Consider the following 24,048-nt stretch of genomic DNA (forward strand, 5'->3'; position numbering starts at 1 on the left):
AAAATCAGTTGCCAATATCTGTTTTCAGTTATCTAGATTTCTTCACCTATCCTCAGCCTGATTAGTCTGGTGAGCTGTCAGTCAGCAGCAACCGTTCAGCTGTCACAAGAATTGGCAGGAAGCACGTAGGGGTTTCCCCTTATCACAGAACACCCGTGCATTCTCAGACAACCACAAACTGTTGTGGGTGTGTGTGTGTGGAAGTTGTGTCTTTGCCGGATATCTTGAGTCACATAGTGTTTGCTTTCATTAAATCAAGCCTTTCTGAATTCATTTATGTGTATTCCGACCAAGATAATTGTATTATCAAATAATTTTGTGGATGTATCCTACTGTTTAAAAGTCTGAGGTCAGAATACATTTATTCAGTAAGGATGCATAAAACTGACCAAAAGTGACACTAAAGACATGTATTATGTTACATACGATTTCTGTTTCAAGTGAATACTTTTCTTTTGAACTTTCTATTCATCAAAGAATCCAGAAGAAAACAAAGTATTGCGGTTATGGCCATAGCTGGGGGTATTCAGGGCCCGGTGCAGGTTGTTGCTTTGGGCCCCTATAGTCGTCACCACCTTTCGCCAGCCCTAACTACGGTTTCCACAAAAATATTAGGCAGCACAGCTGTTTTCAACATTGATAATATCAATAAATGTTTCTTGAGTTTCTCATATTAGAACGATTTCTGAAGGATCATGTGACACTGAAGACTGGAGTAATGATGCTGAAAATTCAGCTTTGCCATCACAGGAATAAATTACATTGATTTCAATTCTAATTTCAAACAGAAAACAGTTTTTTAATAAATGGTAGTAGTATTGGTAAATGACTTTATCTGTGAGGAAAAAAGTAAAATATCACTAAAATATAAATATAATAAGCATTTTGCCCCGAACTACCAGCAAACACTTTCTGTGATATCAATTAGCCTCACTCTGTTTTGTGCTTTGTATGTTTTTTTTATATCCATTGTCACAGTTAATTATGCCTCTTTGATGGCTCTGCGCTATGCAAATACAGCTACTTCATCCTGTGGGAGAATAAATTAGGGTGTACAAAGAAGCACTGATGGATGGAAGAGTGGATTTTATATTTTCTTCAACATGGCAAGAGTTTTACTCTCATTTGAGTGCCTTTTAATTTTTTAGGAAGAGGTATGTATGTTGTACTGCAATTTTAGAAATGGCAGGGTGTCATTAATCACACTGATACCATTAATGCTCCTGAAATGCTTTCAATTAAAAAAGGCAATGTAATTAACTATTTATCAACTGAATGACTGCTTACTGATATGATGATACTCATTTACCATTGCAAGAAAACCTTGGGCTCATGATACAAACATTTCATGCAATGAATCATTGCATTGATAAAATGTTCAATATTTCCTAGTCAGGAGTCATGGAGTTCGTGGGGACTTTTAATCAAGGCCTGTGGACACTGGGGATGTTTAATATGTTCAGGACTGATGAGGTCAGTGGAATAAGGCAATAAGACAGCAGAATGGATTGTGCAAGAAAAAGCTGTTATCCTTGTCTCACCCTCACCCTTCCTATAAAATCTTTTACCCATTTATCAAATCCCAGAGGTTGAGTTAATTGTCTTCCTGGTTTCGGTTCCCAAAAGGCGATATGCGAGTCTCCTATGTATATATGCAATGCATACATACTCACGCTCCGTTTGCCATGCGCACACATGAATGAATCATTTATGTCTCGTATCTGACCTGACTAATTTCACCGATGGCTTTGTGCCTAATCTGTCAAGTGTTTTGCCTGGAGGTATAATTTTGCAGTCTTTCTCTCTCTGAGAGTTGAAACGCTAGTTTATTTGTACAGTCTCTCAGTGGGCTTCTTAAAGTAGGTTAGGTTAAGTTAAAAACCTCCCCCACCTGAAGGCAGATTAATACTGCTCTTTCATTAACCTCTGCACTATTAACAGTCTCTGGTGTGGAAACAGACATTCAATATCCTGCTGAAGTTCTGAAATCATATTGATAGATGTGTTTGAGTAGGTTAGAAAGGGAAAGACAAAGCAGGATGTGTTAGATGATGAACTGAAGAGAACATTTGGTGCAAAGAAATGTGTTTATATGGGGAGGTCATCGTGTTATCATCGACGAGTGGATCTCTGAGCTGGTGCGAGTGAGTGGAGGAGGCGCTAATCTGCATATTCATAGAACTGCGTATACTAAATTAAGCAAGGGTGTAGAGTTACCTTCAAGTATTTTAAGGCATGACAAAAAAAATCAAGAAAAAACTCATTTTGGTGATCAAAGATGAGTTCTAAGGGATAAAATTGACTACAGGGGGACTTTGAGCTTAGTTATACAAGATTTAACTCATTTTTAAGTCAGTTTAATGTCATTTATGTTGTTATGACTTAAACAACTAAGTTGATAGTATTTAAAAATTTAAGGCAGAAACTTTTCTTACAGTGTGTTATAGCCTACAACACCACTAGGATAAGTTGTTGATTTATTTACATCTATAGTTTTAAATTTAGATTAGCTTGCCATTGTCTACACTGTTAAAAAGTTTGGGGTCAGTAAGATATATATATATTTTTTTTTTTTATTCAGCATATGCATTAAATTGATCAAAAGTGAGTAAAGACAATTATTTGACAAATGCTGTTTTTTTTTTTACTTCTGAACTTTTTAAGAATCCTGGAAAAGAAAAGTATCACAGTTTTCACAAAAATGTTTATTTAATACTAGTCAGTAGTGGTCAATAACGATACGGTTCTGATATATATATATCATGCATCCCTAATGCTTTTCATTTTAATTATTGTCTTTCTAATTATCTTATAAAACTATATCCTGATTATTTTGTATTTGACATTGATCTTAGCACTGATGTGATGGGATTGAAAGGTGCGGTCTCCATCTCGTATATGAACGCCCCTCATAAACACTAAAAGTGTGGGGTGTAAGAATTATCCCTAATGTCAAATGCACGGATAAATTCTGGACTGACCAAAGGACATCATCCAGTGACAGTGGCAATAATATTATGTCCACTTGAAGATGGTTGACCAAGTACTTATAAAAGTTTTGTTACTTATTAATTGAGAGCTACGACTACAAACAGCCAAGAATCAATGATTGGACTTTAATGATTCAATGATTATCATGTTGGCGTTTCCTAAAATGAAACCAGAGAATATGCAGAAGACTCACACTTATTCTGTGTCTGACATTAGGTCATAAATTCAGAGTTTTGAAGATTTAGATGGTTGTGGAAGATTGTCACGGCCTTGGAAAACAGATGCGTTCAAGCTGCAAAAGGATCCCTTAATCCATTATTCTGTCTGTCAGAGCAGGCTCTCATGTTTTGAGGAAAAAGCATTTGTCACATCTCTCTCTCTCTCTCTCCTATCTGTTTCTCTCGCTCAACCCCTCCATGCTTTTTTTTTATTGCCCGTGACACAGCTGTCGCCTCAGACGTGGCAGATTCGTGTGTGTGTGGCTGCAAATTGCTGATCACAAACTCACTCGAGGGAAAAAATAAAAGCCGACATAACTTTCTGGCTCTGGCACTTTGAGTGTAATGGCATTATTTTCTCCTTTTGCATAAAGAATGAAGATGCGTAAGGCTATAAAAACATGTATATGCTTGTAATTGTGAATCACCTGCACTCCTCAGACTGGGCCGTGACGGGGTCAGTGATAAATCAAAGCGGGCCTTCCCTCTGGGGTTATCCAAGAAATTTGCACCAGGCTTTACAGCCTCTGCCCCTCCCGCAGGGGTGGGCTAAATGACCCCCGGCAACAGTGAAATATGACCGGAGGGCTGCTGCCTGCTCCGCCGGGATCACTTCTGACATCCAAGAGCCGTGCCACCATAAATCTAACTTCTTTATTATTCTCTCTCGCAATACTATTCCTCTCACCTCTTTTTTTCTGTGTCCCATACATATTTACCATATTTATTTTCTCTTTCTGATTTATTGTTCTCATTAGCCAAGGCATGACAAAACACACAGCACTCACATATGTGCTCAAATGAGCCCTTCATGAACTGTTTCAGCTCAATTACACACACTTGCTTACCAAATGTTGCCATTATAGTGGCCCAATTTAGTTAAGAGTGCAAATAGCTCACGACGATGTCTTGTAATGTTTCCTCGAGCAGACAAAGGACAAGCCAAACACTAATAAAGGGCCATTTCAACATCAAGTCTAACATTGTGAAGCATATCCATCACGTCCATTTTGGCGTTGAGATTTTCTGCAGGCTCTGTAAAACTGATGAGTCATTACATAAATTGTTTGCGGAAGTATATGCGCTACTGTTAATAAACACGGAGAAGACTCTCATGCTTTTGAACTAGTAGGCTACATGTATTGCCTTTGACTTACTCTGTTTATGCTTAATGTAATAAATTCTTACAAGATATATTACTTCATCATGATAAGAGCCAGTGAGGTAGAAAACTGATGATGTAATTCCTGTTGACTTTAGGGCTTGAGAACTTTGCCTTCGGGGCCTATAGGATGACAAGATATTGCCATCTTAAAGGGATAGTTCACACCAGGGTTATTATCGTTATAACTAAAACTAGAACCATAAAAAAACATTTTCATTTCTTGAAATAAAATACAATATAAAAAAACTTTTTTTTATCATTGTTTAGTTTAAAACAAAAAAACTCAAAAACTATAGACTTTAAAACAAAAACTAGTAAAATGACAAAAACACAACAAAATTACTAAAACTTTAACTAAAACAGAAAATATTAAATATATAATATCATCTCAATGACTCTAAAATAACAGTGGTTCACACAAGAATGAAAATTCCACCATCATTTGTTCCAAAAAATTCATTTCATGAAACATAAGATATTTCAAAGAATGTTTCAACTGTTCATTTGATGAAAGTCAAAAGGGGTCCAATATGTTCAGAAACATGTATTCCAGAGAAAGAGAGAAAAAGTTATACGGGTTTGGAACAACATGAGAGTAAACAATGACATAATTTAATTTTTTGTGCATTATCCCTTTAACACAGAACAGACCACGCATTCACATTGGTGGAAATTTCAGAGAAAAAAAATTGTCAATAATGTTCCTATTCCTATTTAAATAACTGGATATTGCCTGTGAAAAATATTCCTTCATTCCTGAAAGGAATGCCAGAGGCTTCTGTTTGTAGGATGAAACCCCGCCTTTGTAGAATGAAGCATATAGGGTTATGTGTTTAAAGTGGAAAACACTTCCTGTTTTATAAACTATGAGGTATTTGGCCATCATCATGTAACAGGGAAGCATCTAATCTGATGTGAACCACAGTCATGTTAAAAGGTCTCTTGTATGGTTTACGCACCGGTTGATCTTCTGACAGCCTCACCTCCGTGTTAACCTTTGTGTGTGCCAGTGTGCATGTGGAAGGTAGCGGAAAATTGACCTTTGAGCCACAAGCTGGAGGAGAGATGCAAAGCTTTGGTGAATAACCTACAAGTTTCAGGGGAACATTTATGTTTGAGAGAATGAATATTTACTTCATGGTGCTATAATATGAAAATGGCCCTTTTTTTTTCTTCTTTTTTTTATACAAATAGTAGGCCTATGTTAAATGATATGGATTATACAAGGTTAAATGTTTTAAAAAGTAGTCTGCCATTGTCACATGCTGTAATTATGTGCATATTTTTTTATTTACTATGCATTTTGCATTTTTTTAATCCAGTTTTGTTAAGCTCTTGGAAATTCAGTCGAATAATGAGTTAATTAAGATATTTAATTTAACATTTCTAGCAGTTCATGAAATAGAATGTGAAGTTGAACTTTTGAATACAGTATCTTTTGCATTGTTCTCTGTTACTGCACATTTTTGCGAACAGATCGTCGAATGCAATTAGCATACTGCTAATTGTAGAAATAGTAGTGTAGTAAATAAGTATACTATTCAGAACATAGCTTAGGTTTAGCTAGTGAAAATTGTGTCTCTCTTGCGAGTCTGGCCGTGTCCGAGATTTAAAAAAAAAATAAAAATTCCCCCTGCAGTGACTCTCGTGATTTGTGACACTATATGACGCAGGCGGAGATTCTAAACAAACTATTCGTCAGTGAAAAACGTTGCCGAGTGTACTATCCTCTACGGATAGACTAAATCAGCAAGGTTTAGAAATACATTTTGCTTATTTCTGACGATCAAAAGTGCAGAATTTGGGTTGTTTATCTAGGACAAAGCGTAAACAGAGAAAAAAACCCGCAGGCTGCTGCATTCTCTCAGCTGTGCGTTTTGAAAACCCTCCCTCCCGACTACACGTCCGCTGCAGAGTCCCACAGTATCAACAGAGCTCGTCATGGCGCTCGGACGCAGGAACTCGCTTCTCCTGTTTTTCTTTGCTTTCTTCTCAATTTAATCTACCTGAATCTCTCGGACTTGGATCTTTTGCTTTTTCGACCGAACGGCTCAAGAGCGATGACCTGTCCTTTGCTGTGATTTACGGACCTGAATATGTAAACTTGTGTCCAACTGGGCGATCAAGATTTCAGGATCCCTTTTCCAGAGCGAATTCCCTACTTTGAGGAACTCGGGAAAGAAACTGTTCTGGAAGAAGAGGAGGAGTGAGAAGGGGCCCTTATTTAAGGTAGCGTTTCGTGCTCTCACATATCTCTCTGTAATAAGACACTAAATTAAAATTGAACATCCGATTAAAGTTTGTTAATCTAACGTAGGTTACTTACAAGCAACATGAACACGAGTTACAGACAAACGTGTCGATGAAAAGCGTCTGTGTCGTGCCCTGTTTATTGTGACACATCACGCACAACACTATACTTTTTTGTTCGTTTTTTCTTTTTTTTTCTCTCATTTTGCCGTGGTTTTCAAATCACTATTGGTGATGGGTTAGTTAGTTTCAGGAGTTATTTAAACAGACTCAGACAGCAGTTGTGGGGCCGATATATCTGTACCGCTACTCGGTTACAATGTAGCTAATGTTTTGTAGTAATTAAATTGGATTTCGGATTTTATTCAAGACGTTAACGCAAAAGCGGACGAGGTTGAGTGTTTGCAGTTAATGTTTAAAGGGATAGTTAAATTGAAAATTCTTCATTTGCTCACTATCATGCTATGCAACCTGTATGACTTTCACTGAAGATGATGTGACTGACGCCCTCAGTCACCATTCACTCCTCCATCTTTTCAAGCGAATAGTGACTGGGGCTGTCAATTTACCTAACATCCTTTTGTATTTTGGGGGGAACTTTCTCTTTAGCTGTATTTGAACTACATTGCCTCGCTAAGTAGTAACATTGTTTGTTCTGTTTATTCTGTATACAACCATTTGATTTTTGGTTCAGGTTTTGTTGTTCACGAGCTAGTAGAATAAAGATATTTGATTTGGCAGATCTTCTTTTATTAAGTCTCCATTCAGTGTTCTGCTTGCCTATTTTAAATTGTAATCGTGGTAAGTTAGTAACGTTAGATATTGAATTGGGTTAACCGGTAGGATAGTAGTGGATGAGGTTCGAGGAGAGACGGGACGGGGGCGAGCATATTTGCAGTTTAGACACGAAGGCTCATTTCGCCAACCGACCAAACGTGACGGTAACTCTTATTTAGTTGTTGAAGCGTAATTCCCGTTGCCAAGTTCATTTGGGGTCTGTGTGTAGGACTGAGACCCGATAACCAGGACCTGTTCCGGTTCCAAAAATACTGAACCGAATGATTTTCGACCGGTCTGTTCTATTAACTGTTGTCGAACTTGCATTTCTCATGTTTTTGACTCATAAAATTCATACGCTAGATGGAATAGTAGGCTACATAGTATGAGTGCATAGTGTAGCTACATTGGGTCATTTGATTATGATTTTATAATGTTTTAAAAATAGGAAAGCTGTGACAGTTAAGTAAATGAAGTTTCCAACATTCCACATCTCGTTTTTCCCGTTAAAAGTACGCGAATTGGGACTCACCTTCAGTGTTTACTAGTTTTGTTTTCTGTATCTGCAGCGCGAAGCTTTACAGCGTGACCAGTGTAGTCCATTTCCCGAACGAATGACTCTTATGAACCGGTTCCTTTTAGTGAATCACAAATTACACGGCTGCAAGTGTGGTCCGATTCCCGACTGAGTGACTCTTATGAATTGATTCATTTTAGTGTACGATTCGGTCAGAACTTTTGTTGTGTTGTGTTATGTTGTGATTGTGTGACATTAATCAGTGTAGTTAAGGACTGGTTGTTAATATTACAACGTGTATAGTTAAATATACACAATTTGAGTTTTGTACTAATCAGTGGTGTTTTATGAAAATAGATAAAATCATTAATTACATATGTAACCTGTTTTTTTGTTGTTGCTATTCTTATTATATAGTTATTGTATTGCACTTATGCCACTTGTTAAAAGTCTCTCCTTTGCAAGAGTTGTTTTAGATGTATTACTTTGTAATGATTTATATCTGTTCTCTTAAAATCTGAAATTATCTCATCATTTGGCATTAAATGCAGTTTTTTCCAAATATTTCTTCCTCAGAAGTATAAAAAGAACCATCAGGGAACAAAATCGTTAAGAGGAGCCAGAATCTGAAACAAATTCATTAAATTCCTTATGATTCCCATCCCTGGTGATGACATCTTTTCAAGCTTATTTTCTGCTCCAGTTCATACTGTTCTACTGCTGTTTGTGTCAAGTTTGCTGTGCATTTAAAAATCAAAGATGTTTTTGAACATCCTGGATTTTAGAAATTAGGCTTCTTATGACACTTCCCTTAAACATCTTCATTACATTGCTTTCCCATGCGCCTGCTATTGAAACCACCAAATATATTGCATTTATGTAATGCTCTATAAGTGTTATATGATATCTTTTTTCTTTAATTCTCTGCAGTGAATGCTAGAGATATGATCATGACTGCGGCATGGGAGTGACGTGACAGCAGGATTGGCCTTTCCCTCCAAACAACCTTATATCCACACTCCCACACCATGCGCTTCTCTCTTCGGAGAGACAAAACTGACTGAATGAACGACTACACTGAGAAAGATTGTGCGAGTGTGAAAATGGATGAGTCTGCGCTCCTGGACCTGTTAGAGTGTCCGGTCTGCTTGGAGCGACTGGACACCACGGCAAAGGTTTTGCCGTGCCAGCACACGTTTTGTCGGCGATGCCTGCTTGGAATTGTGGGGTCGCGTGGAGAACTGCGCTGCCCGGAGTGCCGCACGCTAGTGGAGAGTGGCGTGGATGAGTTGCCTAGCAACATCCTCCTGGTACGGCTACTGGACGGCATCAAGCAGAGGCCGAGGAGGACGGGAAGCATGCATGGCACGTGTACTAATGGATCGGCAGCGGCGGGGGTCAGAGCACAGGGTGCCGGAGCTGGCCAGAGGGATCCAGGTTCCACAGGGGCACAGTCTCAGAGGGCCCAGGCCAAGAGCACTCCAGTTAGGGTAAGTTTAGATGGTTTTGGTGGACTCACACAGTCCCATATACCAGACAGATCTGATTAGATACAGTTAACTTGTTTTTCCATGCAGAAAAACTTAAATGAATGGAGTTCTGTTAGCTTAATGGTTATGTCGGTGGAGAACTGTTTGTCTTGCCCCATCTCGTCTGGTCATGAGTGGTACCGCACTATTGGTGTAAATCAGACCATGGAGACTTCCAGCAAAGCCCAAGCTTGATATGAATGGAAGAAATATCTCTGAAATAATTAGGTGTTTAGGGAATTTGAAATGTTTCTTTCTTGTTCACTCTGTCATCTATATCATTATTTTGGTTAATGAACTCTAAATAAAGAGTTTGTTTAGGATGAGTCTAATTTACATTCAGGAAAATGAATACTGGGTGGACTGTTTCTAGGAGTTTAGAAGAAACCACTTTCTCTGATGTTTCGTTTATGTGCACTTAAGTTCGATTTCAGTCGGACTGTCATGTAAATGCTTTAGTCTGACTGAAATCGCACCGTTTCGTTTTTTGTGAATTTGGACTAACAGACCTAGATACTGCAATTGTGGAGACTTAATTTCTTTATTTTCAAAACTAAAACCATTTATTCTTTAAACCCCAGAGAGGAGAGTTCACCCAAAAATAAAAAATTCTGTCATCATTTACTCACACTTATGTTGTTCCAAACCTGTATGAATTTCTTCCTTCTGCTGATAAAATTAGATATTATAAAGAATGTTGGAAATCAAACAGTTCATGGACCCCATTTACTTCCATAGTAGGAAAAACAAATACTATGGATGTCATTGGCTACCAACTGTCTGGATACCAACATTCTTTAAAATATCTTCTTTTCTGTTCAACTCATACAGGCGTTCCTTTTTGACAATAGCCAGTTAATAAGCACTTCTCATTACAAGTTTGGTTAATGGTTGGCGCATGTTCCGTTCCCAAATGCACGATATGCAACCCAAACTCAACAGATCATGAGCTACTCATGTGAAATTGAACACAGTGCCAGCACTTCACCCTGAAATATGCAATGGCGGTGCATATATTTATTCATTTAAATCACAGCCTATGCGATTTGATAATCGCACTAAGCCATATCGTGATTTGGGTTTTATTTCGCTTAATTGCGCAGCCCCAACAGACTAGAGAGAACTAGAGAAAATCTTGTTAGCTCAGGGCATTGTGCTGCTTCTAAAGCAACTCAAGCAGCTGAGGTAAGCCTTCTTCCCTGCTGAGAGAAAGTTGCATTAACTGCATCTTATCCAGCACTTTTGTTGTTGGGTGTGTTTGTGTATTTGGATGTCTTTATATTTTTTTCTATGTGAGAGGGAGAAAAAAAAGGAAGCAAAAAGTTGCAAGCGGACACCATTGTGTTTGTGGCTGTTTGTGTCTGAGTGAGCGCGCACACGTTTCTGCCCGTATAACTTTCAAACAAAGTGTCCCTGCAGATCAGGATAGTTGTCATAGCAGCAGTTTTGTGATTGTGTGTTTTGTTGTGTTCCACCTTTTGGTTTTGCACTGTAACAAAACACAGGTGTCCCTACAATCAAGCCCTCTGTCATCTCTCCCACACAGACTTATGGGACAGAAAGAGGCCTCCACCCAAAGCATGATGGGTGGCGGCATTCTAAGGCAGACATCTCCGGTCTATAATCTTTTAATGTCCTTCTTTTGTTGTTCATAAACATCAGTGCTGTGAAATGACAGCTGGATTGGCCTAATAAGATAGTCGTCCCTCTCATATTCAACAAACTTAAGTTTTAAAGATAATCTTATTTTCCTGTCTTCAAAAGAAGCTCATCTACTCTGACTCACCAAGTTTGACATTCTTTGTCTCCCCCATAATCTATGGTAATGCTATTTTTCATAAAGTTTTTTTTCTTTTGCCATGAATTTTACTCTATGCATTTAAATAATGCATAAAATAGATCAAGTGTCAGTAAAGACATTTAGAATGTTTCGAAACTAGGCTAATACATTATTTTTAACTTTTTCAAGTAGCACAACTGTTTTCAGCATTGATAATAAGAAGAAATTGACTTATAATTGACTAAAGGCTTCAATGTACAATTAACAGTCAACTAGGAAAATCTTTAGTTGGGGACAGCCCTACAAATTAGAATGATTTCTGAAGGATCATGTGACACTGAAGACTGGACTAATGGCTAATGAACATTCAGCTTTGCCGTCACATGAACATTTTGAAGTATATTAAAATAGAAAACGGTTATTTCAAATTGTTAAATATATTTCACAATTAGGCTTTTACTGTATTTTTTTAATCAATTACAGCCTTGCTGAGCACAAGATACTTAGACCCCTTTTTCTGTGAATATCATCCATTGTTGGTTACTTCTACATTATATCCATTTAAATCTGGATTATTTCACATGAACGTTTCTTTACATTTTGAAGATTCAGTTATTGGATGATAAAATCACTTCTCATATTTTCAGTCTGTTTTCTATTTCTGTAAACTCTTGAACTGAATCCCAAACCCACTATTTTTAAATTTGCCTTTGTTTGTGATTACACGTATTCTTCCTTTAATTGGCATCACTTCAATAGCACCTCCTCCTTATCCTAAAGTACCTTCAGAGCACGACTACATCTCTGAAAATAATCAAATCTGATTGATTTTCCGCACACACACTCTTATCTAATTAGCTTGTCAGTGTACATATCATGCTTTAAGAACACAGTCATTAGCATTAGGCTGTTTGAAAGAGCCGACTGAATCCAACAAAGTGAGGTAATGTAAGGTTGTTGTAAACTCTAAAACTCGTTGATAAAAAAAAAAAAAAAGTTCCCCTCAACTCTTGCACGCGCAAACTTGGCAGTGATTGTTTCTTATCTTCTCTCTCTTTGTGCCCACTGTGTTTTCGCACGCCAACCTATTTAAGGGTGTATCTGAGATGCTGTAAACAGCCTAGCTGCCGGAGGAATGGGCTTTTTACAGCAGTTGTAGCTTCAAACAGAGCCTGTGATTCAGAGGGGGTGTAAGGACCAGGAATGCATCTGAGACTACATGATAACAGAGCGTTGTGTGAGTGGCAGGTCTGTTATTTAGGTCTTCAGAGAGGTTTTGTTAAATCTGACACATGATATGCTCTGCTTTGGAGATGCACAAAACACGCACTCACGCATGGAAGCAAACTAGCGTTAAGGAGAAGAATTCCTCCCTGGTTCAGGGATACACGCATGCAGACATCCACACCCCTGAGATCTTGGTTGTCAGATGTTGCATTATGTGGCTGTTTCAGCACCTGCGTACTAGTGTGTACAAGTAGGTGGCATATTTGATCTGCACTCTAAAAAAAAAAGTGTAGGCTCAACAACAACAAAAATGAACACAACTGTTTGCATCAATCTTTTTGAGTTATGTCAACTTTGAACCAACAAACTACATTGAGTTAGAGAACTAAATAGGCTGATAACTCAAAAAATTAAGTTGCTCCAAGTACTTGAGTTGTGGCCCTGGAACCAATTACTCGTACTGATTTCAATTAAAATCCACAGCTGTCACTGCACATGCTTAATGTGACTTATTTAGCATTTAAATTTAATGATCAAGTAAGATATTAATTATAACTAACATTAGTGCTGTTATTGTTTAGAGAGTCAATGTAGTGTTTGCCTTCATGTAGTCTACTTTTCACCACAGTAGTAACCACAAAAACTTCAACATAACAGAAACTCAGAACTGTAGAACTATAAAACAGCATTAAACAATAACAGGTATTTCCCTTCACTAAAAAAGAAACAAAATAACACTTTATTTCAACATTTATTCTTTTTATCCAGTCCTATACAAAGCATGCTGGGAACTATCCAGTGCCCAAAATTCAGTTATCAAGACAATTTCATTAAGTTACTACAACTTAAAAAAAAAAGAAAAAAAGAAAAAAAAATCAGTTAACGCATAATTTGAGTCTAAATTATACACAAGAGTTGATGTAATGATCAACATTAGTATGTCAAAAAAAACAATGTTTTAATAACTTAAAAGTTTTAATTAAATCAATAAATTTGAATTTTTAACTTGCATCCATGAATTTTAAGTTGTGGTAACAGGTTACTTTTTACTTTTGTTTTTGTGTAACAGGTTACCATTACTTTTTAGAGTCCAAGTCTGAATACGAGTTTGCAGTGTTTACTGAACGTGATTGTCCAGTGTAGTCCGATTCATGAACAAATGACTTTCTCCTGTTCTTTTTAATGAATCTGAAACACACAAAGTTACCAATGTAGCCTGGTTCACAAACAATTGTCCCAAACAGTGAATGCTTTTGCGTGAGGTATGCATTGGATGTCTGAAGCTGAAACCATGCCATCCCTGGACCTCATCCAGTGGATTCAAGTGTTTCTGAGGGGGAAAGAGGTGGGGTGCGGAGACATGCAGGTGGACTCCATGAGCCGCTGAAAAGCTGAAAGATCAAAGAATACACTGATACCCATGAGTCCCAGTGGGCAAAGGGTGCCGCTCCCCTCTCACCTCTCTCTTTCTGATTTTGTCTTTCTCCGTCCGATTTCTATCAGAGCTGAAGAATAGCAGGAGGTGCGGTCTAGCAGACAGATGCATAACAGCTTATTGTTAGCGGCCACCTCTGATCTGACAGACTCAGGGCAGTGAAGGGGTGAACACCATACACTGTGTGTCTGCGTGAGGCGTACGAACCCCTACAGCTGTCTTTTAGATTTAAATAAGAGGCTGAATAGGTGGGAAAGAGAATGAAGGACACTAGGGTAGGACTAAGGATTAGTCATTTTTTATGTTTTTGAAAAAAGTCTAATTATGCTCACCAAGGCTGCATTCATTTGATATAAAATGCAGTACTAACAGTAATATTGTGAAATGTTTTTACAGAATTAATTAATTCTGATTGAAGCAAAAGGTGTCCATGTAAATTCTAATATGCTGATTTGTTGCTCAAGAAATATTTATTATTATTAATATATCAATGTTGAAAACAATTGTGCTGCTTAGTATTTTAGCTACTTACTTTTTTTTATTCAAAAAGATTTAAAAACAGCATTTATTTGAAATAGAAATGTTTTGTAGTTTTTCTTTACTGTCACTTTTGATCAATTTAATGCATAATTTCTTTAAAAAAACTTTTAAACCTCAAACTTTTAAATGTTAGTGTATATAAACTGTATTTGAAATCTGAATATGTAACGATATGATTTAAATATTGAAACTCCAGCACTATCGGCAGATTAGGATCTTATGATGTCTACCTTCACCTCACGGCGATAAACTGTCTGCTTTTCTTACTTGAAAAGTACATTTGCATAAAGTCACACATTTTCATCTTCTTTGACGTGCTCACCACTTGCTCTAATCTGTTGTCAATCCCACAATCCCCTGAGCGTGCCTGTCTCTCAGCTCCCATAGATAATAAATCGAGAAGACCTGCTCCTCTCAGCTCACTCCACACCAGTGGACACGTACGGTGAAGGGCTGAATGTCAGCTGTTTCGGTGATTCTCCCTACCGCAGAGCTCAGAAAGCCACTTCGCTGAAACAACTCAGAGGGATGCCTGCTGACTAATCACAAGCAGTTTTATTGTGCGTGTGATGCATATGTATTTGTGTGCTTGTGAATGACTTGCCTGGATGCCGCCTGGGGTTCACCTTTTTATGAACAGACTTTGAGAAGAGGCTTGTGTTCAGTTTGTGTAGGAGGCAGAATGTTCATTGAGTTGGTTATTAGTTTGAATGAATGCGGATCTGTCTCGCAATGTTTCCTGAACTGATTTTATAGTCTTTATTAAATTTTAAATTATACTTCAAATTCAAACACGTAGCACAACTAGCGTAGACACTTATTGTGAACCAATTCTTTAATGAATTGCTCAAAAAAAACCTCAGTCGGGATGAATCACTCACTGTATGATCTCATTGAATCAGTCAGAATGGTTAATCATTTAAAGGGGGGGTGAAACACTCAGTTTCAGTCAATCTCATGTTAATCTTGAGTACCTATAAAGTAGTACTGCATCCTTCATATCTCCAAAAAGTCTTTAGTTTTATTATATTTATAAAAGAAAGATAGGCTGTACCGAGTCTTTCCGGAAAAAAACGAGCGGCTGGAGGCGTGCTGTGTGGGCGGAGCTAAAGAATCACGAGCGCTGTTCACTGTTTACTTGCTGTGCTTACGCGCCGATAGCTAACAACACACAGACATTTGAAGCAGTTTTACTCACCGCCTGCGGTTCCAACGCACGACCGTGAACCTTTATCGTTGGGACTGCTCCATCCTTAAGCATTAGACGATCTGCAAATCCGGCAAATACTTCCCTAAAGCCGAGCACAGCGCTTTGATGGGCGTACTGCTTTCGCTCTCTCGCTCTGGTCTACGAGTGCGCGCGCGCCCTTCCGGGAGAAGTGCACTTAGGACCCGTATAAGGAAATTCCGCCCCATCTGACGTCACACATGCCCATACTCGAAAAAAACTTTCCAAAACTTGTGACAAACCGGAAGGAGTATTTTTGCCACAGAAATACTCCTTCAAACGTACAACTCTATTTTTGAAACTTTGTCCATGTTTAGCATGGGAATCCAACTCTTTAACAGTGTAAAAAACTCAGTATGCATGAAATAGCATTTCACCCCCCTTTAATATCTGATTCTGTTACTGATCATGACACGTGTATCGAAATGACCAAGACCTGTTTTGTATAGGTAAGGTTTGTACAACTGTCTGGTTTGAAAGATATTCTTTTGATATTCAATTTTTTTTTTATTTGAAAACCACCATTCAAAAGTGTTATTTTGTCACAAAACATTGTGAAATATTATTACAGTCTACAATATCTGTTTTCTATTTGAATATATTTTAAAATGTTATTTATTCTTGTGATGGAAGAATCTAGTCTTCAGTGTCACATGATCCTTCAGAAATCATTCTAATATGATGATTTGCTCAAGAAACATTTCTTATTATTATCACTGTTAAAAAATGTTGGGCTGCTTAATATTTTTGAGGAAACAGTGTTTTTTTTAAGGATTCTTTGATAAATAGAAAGTGCAGTATTTATTTGTAATATAAATCTTTTGTAACATTATAAATGTCTTTTGATCAATTTTATACATCAATGCTGAATCAAAGTATTTTGAACGGTAGTGTACATTCAGCAAAAACAGAACTCAGCAGGAAACACTGGTGTCTTGATTTTCTGTGAGACTCAGGAAACTGTGCGCCGACATAATGATGGTTTAACCTCATCACTTTCTCCTCCCGTTCAGAGACGACGGGACTCGGCTTTCTGTGGCCAGCAGGTCAGCTAGGTTGTCAGAGATGAAACAAAGAGGAACAGCTCATGGGTCGTAGGTCAGATGTGAGAGGTCACGTGACTGGGGTCAGCATTGGAGCAGGAGGTAGAGAGCAGTAATGCAATTCAAAGCCACTCTTTGATCTTCCTCATACACGCATTCAGAAATGTATTAATATTTAATCAGATTCTAAAGCGGCTTTGGATGAAGGAATGATGTAATGAATCTCCATATCTGGCAGTGAGAAAGCGTTAGCAGCTGCTGTGTTAGCCCAGAGCACACGTTTTAAATCTAATATCTTGATATGAATGGCAAAATGGTGAAGGCCTTAAGTTTAATTGATGAACGAGTGCTTGGTTTAATGGCTTTGTGGGTTGAGGCTTAGTCTCTTCTTCAGATGGCTTGCTCATATTTCCCTAAACATGTGATCGGGATTATTATTTCAATTAATAGATTTAACATTTAAATACTTAATGTATTTTGATTATCCCATCCCATTATAATCATTGATACTGTAACTCTTATTTACCCTGCAAATTGACACAGTGTCTATTGAATCCACTGATGATTTTCTTCAGTCATTTTTGTCACTGATAAAAGAAGTTAAACATGAAACAATAAACAACATTGTAATGTCCATAATTTCTCAAAAAACTGAGATCTGATTGGCTGGACTAACGCCAATTTCTTGGATTTGGAAAGCACATTTTTATCAGTCCACCGGTAAACAATAACCACTTCAGAAGAATAACAATAATAGACAGTATTTGTCAAAGTTTGCGATTTTCATGGCATTGAAAGAGTGCTTTAATTGCTTATTAAGCTTTTTCAAAGTTATTTATTACAAAAAAAGTTAGCTGGTTATATTTGGATCAAGTGTGAGATGCTAAACAACAACAACAAAAAAAGAACGTCTGTCTGAGTGCTGGACTACAATCACTGCGAACAAAGTTCATTTTCTCTCTCTTTACCCCACATACCCTACAGATTACAAGAGAAATCCTTAACATTTCACCCGGTCGCACACCCACACGCACCGCTTGGGACCATTAGTCCTTTAGTGACAGTTTCGTGAGAGCAACCTCCTTGGTGGAAACCTCCTCAAACCCCAAAAGCCCTAAAATCTAAACTCTGCGGGCCGCTCTTTTGATGTGTAAAGCTTTTCCTCTCTCCCTGCCTCCTCTCAGCAGTCTGTTTGCTTGTGTTCGCCTCGCTGTGTTTTTTTGGCGGTACTTGGTGTTTTACGCAAGGAACAAGGAATGCTGTTTATTACGTCCTGGCACGTATACAAGTGACATTCCTTTGACCCGCCCCTTTGCTTCCCTGTGGCCGAGCGGGCGGCGTTGACTCACACTGGCCCTTTTTGATGATGTCATGGTTACCGCGGCATCCTCTGGCTGACCCGTGCCTGTGTCGAATAACCCCTTCATTAAGGCCCTGTAGGCAACGCTGTACAGATCTCAGTGCACGCAGATCCCCCCTCTCTCTTTTCCTTCCCGCTGTAGTCTCTGCAAGCGTATCAGCTCATTTCCCCCTCTCTCCCCTTTCATTACCCATTACTCCCTTGCTTCCATTTTCTTGTTCTCTGCCTTTTCATCTGTTTCGCCTTTTTTAATTCCCTCCCTCATTTCTCTCACAGCCGTTAGCAGGAAGTCATTCTCAACAGCGTAATGTGTCCCACAGGCCTCCAGATGGTTTGTGTTTGAGTGTGTATGTGCGTATTAACAATAAATGAGGCTGATGTGAGTTGTATTTCACAGTTTGGCCCGCTATTTGTGAAAAGCCTTGTTGTTTTTGAGCGTATTCAGAGGTGTGTGTGTGTTAGCATGCTGCGGCGCAGGCAGGTGTTTTGGGGTTTGTTGTGTTTTGGATGTGTTTGTGTATGCTGTGGTTCTGCTGGGTGTGACTGTCCATTTCTCTGCCCTGAGGTTACATAATTTCAGGGTAGGGATCAAAAGACCTAATCAGGTGTTAAAAGCGTAACCATGGAGACTGACTCTCTGTTTAGTGGAGAACGCCGGTGGGCCCTTGGGGAAGGGTGTGTGAGTTTCTCTGTCTCTGTGTGTTTAAGTGTCTTCGATGTCAGGAATTACTCATGTCTTTAAGCTGAAACTAGACTAATTGCAGTTTCAGTTCCGACATGGTTTCCTTGAAAATAGTGTTTAATTTTTTGGTGTATTGAAGTGCGAATGACCGATATTATTTTTGCACTGACTTTTTTGTTCACGGTTTGGTCCTCATTCAGTTTATTCTGCCTGAGAGTCACTTAGTTATTTGAGAAATTTTAACTAAACATGGAGACTGGGTATCAATACGGATTTCTAGATTATATTTTATTCTGATTCACAAGCTCTTGTTTTGATTCTGATTTTATTTGATTCTATTCCAATTAGTATGTTTCACGTAATGTTTGATTTCTCTCTGCTAATGCTGTATATTTCACAGGGCAGAAGTTAAGGCTGAATCAAATCAATGACTTGTCATTTTGGACTATTCAACTAGCACCATTCACAGAGTAAAGGCCAGTTCACAGTAAGAACGCTAAACTATATTAGTGTCCACACTAACAAAAGATAACGTTCTATTGATTGTAAACTTGTGCTGCAGTTTTGTCATCTGGCATGCACTTTAAATGCTCAGGTGGATTGTGATTGGTTGTTAATGACGGTATCTTACATTAGCTGTGTCTTTATCGTTATAGCTGTGGTGTAGAGTTACAGTGATTAGGCTATTACAACTTTATAGTTATTGTCCTTGGAATGAACAGGCCTTAAAATATAGATTTTGTCTTTTTTTTTATTATTATTATTATTTTTTTTTTTTAAGCATTACTATCAGGACCATTCACATAAAAATTGTTTTCCATGCTCTTACTCCTAAACCAGCCAGTCAGATTGTAAATGGTTAGGTTATCTCAATCTGTAGGTTGGACTAGACCAATATACCCTTGAATATTTCATTTGGTAATATTAACATCTGCTCCTCACACATACATACACACACACTCACACACACACACACTCACATACACACGCGCATGCATTCATTCATTGCTGCCATCTGCATCTTTCCCAGCTGAGTCACATCTGGTCATTATTCACCAATCAATAAACTCCAACCAATCCATATTTCATCATGCCACTGTGTGTGTGTGTGTGTGTGTGTGTGTGTGTGTGTGTGTGTGTGTGTGTGTGTGTGTGTGTGTGTGTGTGTGTGTGTGTGATGGGTGGCATATTCGTAAGACACCTGAGCTCTCCTGACAGCTGTGTTTTTGTGTTTGTAATGTTTTCTTTTGGTGCTGTTTTGTAGTAAATCTGTCACACCTGTGATGGCCCACCTGGACTGAACCACACTCACAAATCTACACGTCACCGTGTGTGTTCTCATGGCTGTTATCAGACGAATCTGATTCGCTTAATCTCACCGTTTGTGTGTCTGTTTTGATCTTGATCAGCATTTTAAATTATCTATAAATAATAGCTCTATTCGAGGAGTTGTTTAGTATTTGAAATGGAGACGCTCCCTCATTCTTAATGCTGATGGGTAAAGGTGATTGATTGACAGGTCTTCTGCCTCATGTTGATTGATGGGCTTTTTGGGGTCTGACTTTTGACCCCATACCCGAAAGATTAAGCTGCACATAGTTTCAGTGGTTGTGTGTGTCCAAACATTCCCTTCCTCCTCCTCAAATCCACATCCTTTCAGGATGGACGTTCCTTTGCTGTAGGGCAGGGTTTCCCAAACTTTTGTGGGTTCGTGAAGGAACTGCAGAAAGGAGGGAACATCATAAAAATGTAGTCTTAGACGACAGCCAGTGCTCTGACATATAACACATATTTGAGGTTCGGAGACCCGAGATTGAATCCTGGCTCTTTCTACCATTTTGCTTTCTGTCTCTCTCTCTATATATAAAGGCATAAAACATCCCCAAAATACGTCTTGATAAATTTAACAAAAATTAACAAACACTTTTTCATAAAACATTAGAAACACTTAAAATCTCAGGGTTACTTAAAAATAAATATTTTAGGTCAAAGGGGTTCGTCTAACAAAAATTGTTTTGGAATCCAATACATTCCAAGAATATTCCATTAATTCTGAAGAGGCTGTGTGTTTTATAAATAATAATAATAAGCCTAATAATTGCATTCTTCCATAATCATGCAGAATATTTTTGAGTTCTAGTATTAAACCGCTTATAAAACCGCTCCGAGATCTCCTTCAAGGATCTTCTGGTGTGTGAGATGGATGTTGCTTCACCTCTCTCTGGTCTTGTGGTTGACTGTGATGTGTGGAGGAGTTTTCCTGTGGCTCTGTTGTGTGTCACGCTCTTCTGCGGCTCTGTCTGTTGTGAAAGTTCAGATGAGGTCCTCAGGGGGCTCTACATCTCAGTTCATCTGCATTTGTCCCTCGAGTGACGTTTCTTTAACTTCCTTTATGCCTCATTTCTCCCATTTAGTTTTCTTCCTATACTCATATCCTGCTTTCTCCCTTTTCACACTCTTTTGCTCTTTCTTGCTCTTATTCCTTCATTTAGCCTACTTTTTTATTATCCTTTGTTTTCTTTTTCTTTTCTCTTATTTTCTTTTTCAATTTTCATGTGCTCATTCTTTCTTTCTTGTTCCCTTGTGCTCAGTTTTCTTTTTTTTTGCTCTCTTTAAGTCTTTCTTTTGTGCCTTCCCCTTTCCTTCACCAATTGTTTTCGAACTTTTTGCTTTCTTGCACACTCTACTATGTTGTTTCATTCATATCCATATTTGCTCTCTTTTGCTTTTTCTTTCTTTCTTTCTTTTTGGCTCATTTTCCTCTTGTGCTGTTTAATATTTTCATTTTTGCTCTTTTGCTTTATTCTTTTACTCTTGTTCTTGCTTGTGCTCACTTTCTTTTTTTCTTTTTCTTTTTCTTTGCTTTTTCTCTTTCTCTTTGCAATCCTTTCACTTCTTTTTCGTTTTGTTTGGCTTATTCTTTTGCTTTTTGTCTTTGACTCTATTATGCCGTTCTTTCTCCCCCCTCCTCTCTCTATCTCTAGCTCTATCTCAGCTGATGTGTGATTAAGTGCTGATGGTTGTGTGACTGTAACACTATGAAGTGGATTAGAGAGGCAGCTCTGTGGGTGTGCATGAAACTGCAGGAATCAGCTCTGAATATTGTGCTAATCAGGCCTGGGGAACTCGGGATGGAACAGCTTCTGCGTTGCCTGTTGGCACTAAAGTGCAAGTGTGTGTTTAGCGTTTTAATAAAGTTTGCTACGCTAACCTCATTAGTCTCATTCTTTCAGGCTTCTCCCCCTCTGATCACACCAAATTACATTAGACCTTTTCCTGTCACCATTGCAACCAGCCCACTGTTTTCAATTTTTCTTTTTCTTCTTTTTACTTCCTCTGATAGCTCTGAATGTTCGAAAGTGAATATGTAAGTGTGATTGTAACCAAGTTACTCTGCTCTATGTCGGGTTATGAAAAAGACTTTGAATTAACACTTCGCCAAGCTGTATCTGTATCGTCACCTAGCTTGCAGAGCATTGCATTCTGGGCCCAATAAACCAGCCAATGAAATTAACCGAAGCCTTGACAGTTAGGTGAGAGATTTGACATGTGAGAGATAGAGAGGGGGTTTGCGTCTCTGAGGGTTAAACTGTATAAGAAGTAGAGATGAATTGCATGGAATGGGAGAACCGGCAGGAATAGATGGAAAAAGGGAGCACAGGCGGAAAAACACAGGCGTTTTTTTTTTTTTTTTTTTTCACATTTACTTTGATTGCTTAGTCCTGACGACTTGGAACTGAGAAGTTGTTTTATTCATGTTTTTGTCGCATTGGATTTACCGGCAAAACTTTACATGCACAGAACAGCACTTTCATTTGTCTGCCACGGATGCAAGAGATGCGAAATGCACAAGCTGCTCTCCGAAGACAATTTATTCAGAGATAAACAGCTTTGAAAAATGTGCTTATAGTATAAATGTGACCAGGAGCATGAAAGATGCAAATTATACGTCATCAGTAGCATTTTACCAACGATTGCATTCATTCCAACTGCAAAACGTACCAGAGAACTCTACCTAAGACCACCTTTTCAGGCGATTTTCACACCAACTCAAAGAGACTCTGGTCTGCACCAAAAGCATTGGTTTTGAGAAAGATTGGTGGGAGGGGAAAGAGAAAAGAATGCACTCTCCAGTGCTAATTACTTCTCTTTGCCTCTTTTCACTCAGTCTGTCTTGTCACTAATGTGCACACACACACACTCATCTTCACATTATGTGTTTCACAGACTTTCAAACACACTGCTTCGTCATTATTTCTGCATTTGTAACGGCTTCATGCTGCGGTAGAGAGAGAGAGCGTGCATAAAGACCAGAAGTGTTGTCAGCTAAGTAAAAAGAGAGAAAAATACAGAGAAGGAGATGGAACAAAAAAAAGAAAATAGCGGTTGAGAGATAGGCTACAGAATACTCAGAGACAGCGTTTATAGGCAATGTGGTGGTGTGGCGTGTTGGTTATTGTTGGATATTATTGTTCGGGTTCATGAGTGAAAGGTTGTAGGTTCAAAACAGGCAAGAAACATCCAGTAATATGTGTCTATACGTTATACGCAAAAATGTTACCTTTAGGAATTCTGTCGTTCAAAAGTTTGGAGTTGATTTGTTTTTTTATTGCTTCTTTTGGGAGGTTGATGGGGGACAGCAGTACAACATTACGATAAAAACAGGGTTACATGCACATTTTGATCATAAAAAAATAAAATACAGTACAAGACCACACACAAAGTTATCTATTCATTTTAAGACCTTACTGTAATATGTGTCCAGAACTCTTCCCAAGGAGACTTTCTAACATCGTTCACTCTGCTATAGCATAGATTCATAAGATGCTATTTCTACCATTGCACTGGCCCACTCTTTCAGTTCTGGGGCTTTCATTGTCTTCTAGTGTCTCAAAATAATCCCACTTGCCATTGTAATACATACCATAATAACCGAAAATACACATTTTTAAACATTAGGTATTTTTTTCATTTTAACACAGTTTAGGAGTTTAAGATATTTTACACTTAAAACATCCATGACTTGTTTCCAGAATGGTTTAACAAGACTACATTCCCAAATACAGTGTAAAAAGGTACTGGTTTCCAGCTGGAATTTCCAACATTAATTGTCTTCCCGAGTTTTTATATACCGTAATTGTGAGGATTTATGAGATTATTTTGTTTTTTAACGGTAGGTTGATTTAGATTTTTAGAGTTTTTAAAAGACATCTCTGATGCTCATCACCAAGGCTGACTAAATACACAGTAAAAACAGTAATGTTGTTAAATAGTATTACAATTGAATATTAGTTCTTGAAAAGAAC

At 38.2% G+C, this 24,048-nt stretch overlaps 1 protein-coding gene across 1 annotated transcript in view; it reads left to right on the forward strand.

Moving 5' to 3' along the window:
- Window positions 1–6,281: 6,281 nt before the first annotated feature.
- sh3rf1 (SH3 domain containing ring finger 1) overlaps window positions 6,282–24,048 on the forward strand; it is a 49,881-nt gene continuing 32,114 nt past the window's right edge. The window contains exons 1-2 of the mRNA XM_081379038.1: window positions 6,282–6,603; window positions 8,849–9,408. Of these exons, the coding sequence (XP_081235164.1) occupies window positions 8,983–9,408 (426 nt within the window). The 5' untranslated portion in view covers window positions 6,282–6,603; window positions 8,849–8,982. The remainder of the gene's footprint in view (window positions 6,604–8,848; window positions 9,409–24,048) is intronic.

The sequence above is a fragment of the Scardinius erythrophthalmus genome, assembly GCF_964197995.2.
Source record: "Scardinius erythrophthalmus genome assembly, chromosome: 11".
Taxonomy (NCBI): Eukaryota; Metazoa; Chordata; class Actinopteri; order Cypriniformes; family Leuciscidae; genus Scardinius; species Scardinius erythrophthalmus.